Raw genomic sequence first — 7,966 nt, 5'->3', positions numbered from 1 at the left:
TTTCGGAAAATAAAAAAAGTGTTTTCTGTTTTTTTTCGCGTGAGGCACGGTTTTGCTTTTGCGAGAGGCATGTGTGTGCTTCGCGAGAGTCACGGTCGTGCCTTTCGGAAACGAGAAAAAAATATTTTTTTTGTTTTTTTTCTTATATGAGAGGCACGGTTTTGCTTCTGCGAGAGACACGGTTGTACTTTCTTGAGAGTCACGGCCGTGCCTCTCGGAAACGAAAAAACGCGTTTTCTGTTTTTTTTTTCTTCCGCAGGAGGCACGATTTTGTTTCCGTGAGAGGCACGGTTGTACTTTCGTGAGAGTCACGGCAGTGCCTCTCGAAAACAAAAAAAAACGTGTTTTGTATTTATTTCCTTTCGTGAGAGGCACGGTTTTGCTTCGCGAGAGTCACGGTTGTGCTTTCACGAGAGGCACGGACGTGCCTCTTTCAGAAAGAAAAAAAATCGTGCTCCCGGTCGGTTTTTCCGTCGGCTTTTTTCGTGAAAAAAATTTCATCAAAACCTATCAACATGACATCTAATTTTGAAAATCTCGACGCGAGGAATCCAACGGTGAAAGCGGTTCAAGATTTGGACGCACAGTTTGAAAGATAAAACATTTTGAATAAACAAATCTAACAAAAAAAGAAAAACTCTCAAGTTGCGACAAGTGGTGCGCCAGAGGGTTGGACTGATCTTTACAACGAGTATTCTTAACTAGGATTTCGCTTTTTTTGGGGTATAGGATTTTTCTGTGGGGAAGGGCAGCAGGATTAATTTTTTTTAGGTGAAGCAGTAGGATTTTTCTAACACAAAGGGGATGCACTTCATTTAGGCCCATCTGCCTGTCGACTAGAGCGAAGCCCACGGACCAGTCCACGTGCGCCGAGCGTATTGTTGTTACTTAGCTCGACCGGATCCATCTCCAGCCCACTACCCACCTGCATCTTGAAAGCATCGCGCAGCATCAGGCGATTCGACCTCGCCGTTGCTCGGGCGCCGGAGACGCCGACGCCGACGAGATGACGGTGTTCCACTTCCTCAACTGCGCGGTCCTCACCTTCGGCCCCCACGTCGTCTACTACTCCGCCACCCCCCTGTAAGCTAACCCCCTCTACCCCCCTCCTCCCCTCTCTGCCCACGAGATCCGTATCCCAAACGTGGTAGATCTGTGTCCGTCAAGCGGTCCGGTCCTTGCTTGGTTGCGTGATCTGGGCACGGCGGAGTAGGAATGCCGTACAGTGTTAGTTCCGCGTGCGATTTTGGCTTGTCGGATGGGGTTTTGGTTAGTGTACTTCCAGTGAATTTTGCTCAGTTGAGGTTGTGTTAGGAAGGTATTGGTTATTGGTTTAGTGCGTGGTCTAGACGAGTTTATGCTGAAATGTTCGCTTGGATTCGGCCTTTGTCGGGTGAATTGTGCTGTTCGAATCTGATTGGCTTAGTCATAATCAGTGTGGTTTATGTGTCCTCTAGCAAGTAAGTTCAGAGCATCGTAGCTCATTTTGTAAGCTGGAAGGGAACATAATATAGTACTCCCTCCGTTCACTTTGTAAGTCGTTTCAGACAACTAAAAATGGGCTGCTTTGCACGCTGTATGAAATATCTTCAACGCCTTATAAAAGTGAACAGAGGGAGTAGAAAACATGCCTGTGTGAGTTGCATGCTAACAATATGAAGTGCTCTGAGTAATGAACTCAAACCTCGTCAAGAACTTGATGTTAGTTAAACAAGAGAATACATGATAATTCTATCCATGTGCTGAGTAAAGAGTTACTATGCAATTGTCTGATAGTGATATGAAGCTGTAAAACATTCTAGCTGCGGTGAAGACATTTGAAGTATTTGATAATAATTCTAGGAAGGTAGTAACTGTATTTAAGTAGACACTGTTATTTGTAATTGGTGTAACGCTCAACTAATACTAAGCTAATCAGATTTGATTTGAAACAAAAATATGATTATTTCCTTTATTTTTTCACTTTTACTTTGTAAGACAGTGGTACTAATTCCACACAAGGAGCAAGCAAGGGTTACAAAGAGTGTGGAAGATGACTTTGCTTTAATTTTTGGTCTCGACCTAGAAGGCACTTTCTCCTTTCAATTTGTATTCTTTTCCTTTACGAAATTGTTGTTTAGTTGCGTCAATCATAGACAAGGCATGCACCCGGATAATTACTCTTAGGTTCGTTTCTTGTTATCAATACTCCAAATGTATACGACTACACAGTGGCGTTGCTACTCCTTGTTTGTGATGTCAAGCAACAACATAAAATTTGGGTTAGCTCCACTAATAGGCTTGTGATTAACTATAGCTGATCTACATATTGCATAAGTATATAGCCTTGACATCACTAGGTCTGACTCCTAGCGCTGCCGCTGTGACATCACTAGGTTTGACTCCTAGAGCTGCCGCTGTGACATCACTAGGTTTGACTCCTAGAGCTGCCGCTGTGACATTCTACAAGTCCAGGGCAAATTCAGTTCAACAAAGTTTCTGACCACAACCAATGAGAACACTACAAACAATAAACAGCAAACCATTGTAGTATGACCTTCATATGTGAACAACGTCCTTCAGCACACATCTATTGAAAAAGCATCAGCAGAAACAACCTTTGACATATATCTATTGCACTCATCTTTCCATCTCCACATCATCCAAGAATTACTTAGCAAATATCTAAATAAACCTTACATTATATGATCTCTAACTTATCCGGACTCCAGCAGATAGTTTTTTAAACGGCAAGACCTAGCCTGGCCTGCACAAATGCTAGTCCACATATTTTATAAATACTTAAATAGGTCCACGATCAATCATCAGCCCATCACTTGCACCCATATTATCTACACTATCTTGCAATCTTGTTAAGCATCTGAAGTATCATCAATGGCAGCATACACCATTAAGATCTTTCCATCTTTGCGCGCATTGCTCTTTTTGCCCGTGCTTCTATGGCAACTACCAATCTACAGTACTTCCCACCAATTATGGTAGTGGGTGCCATGGATCTGTGTAGGCAGTATATGATGTAGGCATTCAGCACAGGTGGCTCCACAGCCATGACCATATGGAAACCCATGTCTTTCCTGCAGAAGCAGTGTTGCATGCTGCCGTAGTGATAGTATGGTGCCAGCTGCCAGATGTTGCTGAACATGCGGGTTCTTGATGCATATGACGGCGATGAGGCTGCTGTATATGGGAAGCATGCTGCCAACCTACTTCCATATGTCCCTTCTGGTGGTTGATGAGCGGGTTATATACTCCAGTAATAAGAGTTGCACACTATAGTGTGTGATTGTTAAAAGATAAATACCAACGATTAAGGGGTGTAGTCCAGTAATAACTTTGACATACTATAGTGTATGACTCGTCGAAATAAGGACCATAAATGGGGTATTGATCTTCTGCATTAAACACTGGTGTAAAAGCAGTAATAAGTTTCCCATACTACCTTTTGCAGGTCAGAATATGACACGATTGGCACTAGTGTAAAAGCAGCTGTTGTTTATCTTGGAGCAGCACTTGTAAAGGTGAGTAACTAGTCATGGATTCTTAGCACCATGATTGACATGCGCAAACAATCCACCATTCATTTATCTGTCATTGCTTGAGAAACTTTTTAGTTGTTCGATCAATGTGCTCTTGCCAACTACTTAACTTATACAATTAACATGTTCTTTGGAATGACCACTCAACTAGTCCTTTTACTTTTACATCCATGTACCAGTTTTGAGAGCAAACTGGTTGTCCGAGCCTCCGAGGGTTGTATGCCACTCAGCAGGTTGATTTTTTTTGTCTTCGAAATTCCCATGAGTTATTAAAAGGTTGTAAATGGCATCTCAGTTTTGCATGTTTTGTACTGGTTATCTTCCCTGTTATGCAGTTCTGTTTGTCCAAAAATCACAGTACAAGTTGAAGCTTGTCATCCTGATATTGTCAGCTTAGCCTGTTACCACATGACGATTTACATTGCCTAGTTTATGTTTAAGTTTTTGGCATGCTACACCAGTATGGCTTTCTATGCTTATCACCAGTTGCATGGAAGAGATTTGTGGGATTGCTAACCATTGCTATTTATAATGGCAGCTTGTTTGTTTAGCAACATTCCTCAAAGTACCTGATGCGAATGATAGCTTTGATCCTTACCAGGTACATTTCATGCAGTTTAACAAAACATGCCTGGATATACCCTGTTTGCCAGTGTATCTAATCTTCCTATTATTTTCAAACCTGCAGGAATTAATGAAAATTCTAATTGGGTTTATAGATGTTGCTGGCCTTTATTTTGCTTTGACACAGTTGACCCACAGAAACATCTCCCAGAACCATAAGTTCCAGGCTGTTGGTCTTGGTGAGTTCATAGTTGTGCTTGTTCACTTTCTGACTTAATTTAGCTGAAGTGTCTCGTCAAATTATAACATTTCATATGTTTGTTTTAATCTTATTTCCTATCTCCATTATGTATGTTCACCTGCCTTACCACACGTTTAAATTGCTTATTTTTCTTTCCATACTGTGCTGGTCAACCTTTTTATGAACAGATGCATTTCTGATGTTGATCTTTGTATGAATTGCTGCTTGCCCTTTTACCTGTACTGAAGTTTGTTTTCGTGCTCATGCTTTTGTCATTCACACAATTGAAAGAATAGAGACATGCTTATTTTGGCTACTGATATCGTTTCTCAGGAAATTGAATGCTCTCACTTCACTTTATTTTGACCTCCTTAAGTTTGTTACTCCAGATAAATTTGGAAGCGATGCAATACTTCGACCAATTTCCAGCTGCAATTTAACCTTATCTTGACTATCATTGATCTATTGGACATTTTTGGGGTTTCAGGCTGGGCTTTTGCTGATTCAGTTCTGCACCGGCTGGCACCTCTCTGGATTGGGGCACGAGGGCTTGAATTTACTTGGGAGTACATATTCCAAGGACTTGAAGCAAATGCCAATCTTGTAATGCTACTATATAGTGTGAAAAATATAATGTCAGGTTCCTTGTTTTGATTATCCTAATTTCAGAAGACTTACTTTTGTACTTCTGCAGGTGATGACCCTCTCCCTTGCTGCATTAGGATCCTTGATGTGGCTGAGGAAGAACAAACCTAGGACTTTAATTCCAATTATTTATGCATGTGCTCTGCTTCTGGCAACAATGCCATCTATCACCAGGTAATCCCGTTTCTGTAATGCTGCAGTAATCCTCAAAAAGAATAATTATCATGCTCCAACATATGTTGATGTTCTTATACTGATAGATGTTGGTAAATCTAGCAGGATTTGTGTCAATCAATGTACATTGGCTTAATTCCTACCTCCTACACTTGCTCAATACGGATCTGAGAAAAATATATCCATCCACAAACATTTCTGCTGTATTCCATATCACTTTTGACCTACTGTCGTTCTTGTCGAAAATTTCACTACATTCCATCATGTTAACTCCAAAGTCGGTGCATCTCTCCTATCCATGGAATAATATCCTTAGTTACAAGTCAGTATCGACTGTCTTTGAACTTTGTCTCTCCTTGCGGGCCACTGAAATTTTAGGACAGACAGAAAGTTCAGTTAATCCTAAGTGAAGCCCTATTGTGTGCTGCACAATAGCATTTGTATTGAACATCACAAGCCATTGGAACTTGAGTAACATTGTCTTGGAAGTAATATCTCTTGTTTGCCAAGTTTACCAGGGCAGATTCTTTCAAACGAGACATACTTATGTTGCAAATTTTGGTAGACATGCACTAAAAGGATTTAGATGGATCACATGTTCTGTACCTGTTTTCAGTTGGAACATCGTTCTGCATTCATCTCCATTTGATTCATTTATCATGTGCTGCACTTTAATGGCCCGTGCTATTCAACTAAATTTCTTCCATTTTTGTTCACGCCGCTAAACATGCTAAAACAATATTGCAGTTACTTGCGGAGATCATTGGAGTGGCAGACTCCCAAGGTAGTCGGCTTCGAGCTCTTCTCCTCCCTGGTTATGGCTTTCATCAGCTGGCAGCTGTTCTCGGCTTGTCAGAGGCCGATGTAATCAACGAAACAAAGCACTGCGGGATTTGCCGGAGATTTGGCGCTCCCAAGATGTCTCTTGTTGTACTTCGGCAAAATTAGAATGCTGCTTAGAGCCTTGGCGCTACGATAACATATATTTTGAGGTTCAGTTGCAGAACGTTTTACTTTGTTTGTCGGCTATAGTGCAGAAACACATGATCTAATGAGCGCAACTGTAACAGGTGCTCTTGTAGGAATCGAGCTAAAACGTAGCACCTTTATACCTTGTGTGTATTGCATATTCTCCTCAATAGCATTGCTTCTTTTAGACTGAAGCCAGGATATTCACTTACGTCGACAGATTACGAGAAAATACGCTGTCGTTTCATATTTACACCCGCTACTACATGGTTTTGGTCAGGAAGAGATGTCAGACAACGTTGCATTATGACTTCTGAATGTTGTGATATCAGTCTTGCAGAACATTTTCCCTTTCGAAGTGTATTCCTCCTAGATTTGAAGAAATTACTCCCTCCGTCCCAAAAACGCTCTTATATTTTGGGACGGAGGGAGTAGGTCAACATGGGCATAATCATCCTAAGGAATCTCGTACCTCTAATCTTGTGAGTCGAGTGATAAAATTTTAAAATAAATAGAGGGGCAAAAATTCCCGCGGGTGAATATCCTGTAGGAATTCTCCAGACCGAATGATCCTGAAGAGAGAACACACTGTTGTTCTGCATTTCCAAGTATATATGATTTTGATCAGCAAGATGTTAGACAATATTGCATTATGACTTCTGAATATCGTGTTATTATCTCGCAGAACATTTTCCCTTTGGAACTGTATTCCTCCTACAAGAATCAGACAAGTGGCGAACAATCGAGAGACAAATTTGCAGGGCTGAGCCTCCAAAAATGTGTTTCCGGGGTATTCATCAATCAATTGTCATTGATACAAAACCAAATGTAAAAATAGCATACATCACGTTTTATATATCACGGCTTACGCCCAACAGCCTGACCTGAACCGAAACGGCTGGTCAGGGCAGGCACACGGCGTTGGGTTGGGTTTCACTCACTCCTCCGACTCCTCGAAGGCCGCCTCGGCCCGGAGCAGCACGAAGCCGACGGCGACGCCGACGAGCGTGAGCGCGTTCATGACGACGGCGATCTGGAAGATCTCGCCGGCGGCGTTGCACTGCGCGCCGAACGAGCCCCCGCGCCTCTTCCCCGCGGGGCTCAGCGACGCCACGATCCTGGCGAACTTGTAGTCGGCGCTCTTGCGCACGCCCAGCATGGTCACCTTGTTGAGCCCCTTGAGGCCGCTGTAGGCGTTCATGCCCTCCACGTACGTCACGCCGGACCTCTTCTTGGCCGCCGCCGCCGCCGGCGCGCCGGCCAGCTGCGGGAGCGTGGCCACGGAGAGCGACGCCATCGATCGAGCTCGGCTGAACTGCACGCGAACCCACAGAAACAGGCAAGGGCTGAGTAATCCGCAGAAATTGGCGGCGAGCTGCGATCTGGTACGGGGAATGTGGCTTGGATTGCTTACCTTTTGGAGTTCTTGAAGCTGGAGGAGAAGGAGGAGGGAGTGTGGTCGGCTGCGGTGCTTGGGGTTGGGTGGGTCACATGGAGGGAAAGGAGTGGTTTTGTACGGGGGATCAGGGGAGGATAAGGTGCGGGAGGCAACGGGCGGTGGCCGGAGGGCAGTTTATCCTTGCTCCTCCAAAGGAGAAGGTCCAATTGGTGGCTAGATGGATCCCCATTGGCCGGACCTGGTCCACATGTGCGTGCTTCCCCCTTTGTTGTTCCGAGGGCCGTTCGTGGAATCCACACGCTGGCCTAGGAGCAGTACAGTTTACTTTTTTTAGGATCCCATACTTTATTAAAACAAGTAAAATGTGATCTTCTATTATTTAGGGAATCGTTTCTGGCCGGGGCACCGGCCGAACCGTTCCACCGGTCTCGTCCACGC

The 7,966-nt window shown here is 43.6% G+C and overlaps 2 protein-coding genes across 2 annotated transcripts; one reads left to right on the top strand and one right to left on the bottom strand.

Moving 5' to 3' along the window:
- The first annotated feature begins 904 nt into the window (after positions 1 to 904).
- On the top strand, positions 905 to 6,376 carry LOC119311938 (transmembrane protein 147-like). Its single transcript, XM_037587657.1, has 7 exons — positions 905 to 1,083; positions 3,449 to 3,518; positions 4,075 to 4,137; positions 4,225 to 4,339; positions 4,829 to 4,944; positions 5,036 to 5,160; positions 5,908 to 6,376. Exons 1-7 carry the CDS (start codon positions 1,007 to 1,009, stop codon positions 6,026 to 6,028), a joined length of 687 nt encoding a protein of 228 aa, XP_037443554.1. The 5' UTR covers positions 905 to 1,006; the 3' UTR covers positions 6,029 to 6,376.
- Positions 6,377 to 6,869: 493 nt separating this feature from the next.
- LOC119311937 lies at positions 6,870 to 7,678 on the bottom strand. Its single transcript, XM_037587656.1, has 2 exons — positions 7,544 to 7,678; positions 6,870 to 7,444 (listed from the first exon to the last, which is right to left on the bottom strand). The coding sequence occupies exon 2, from the start codon at positions 7,424 to 7,426 to the stop codon at positions 7,067 to 7,069; it is 360 nt and encodes a 119-aa protein (XP_037443553.1). The 5' UTR covers positions 7,427 to 7,444; positions 7,544 to 7,678; the 3' UTR covers positions 6,870 to 7,066.
- Between the last annotated feature and the right edge of the window lie 288 nt (positions 7,679 to 7,966).

The sequence above is a fragment of the Triticum dicoccoides genome, chromosome 5B (genome assembly GCF_002162155.2).
Source record: "Triticum dicoccoides isolate Atlit2015 ecotype Zavitan chromosome 5B, WEW_v2.0, whole genome shotgun sequence".
Classification (NCBI taxonomy): domain Eukaryota; kingdom Viridiplantae; phylum Streptophyta; class Magnoliopsida; order Poales; family Poaceae; genus Triticum; species Triticum dicoccoides.
This window is presented reverse-complemented; position numbering and strand designations above follow the sequence as displayed.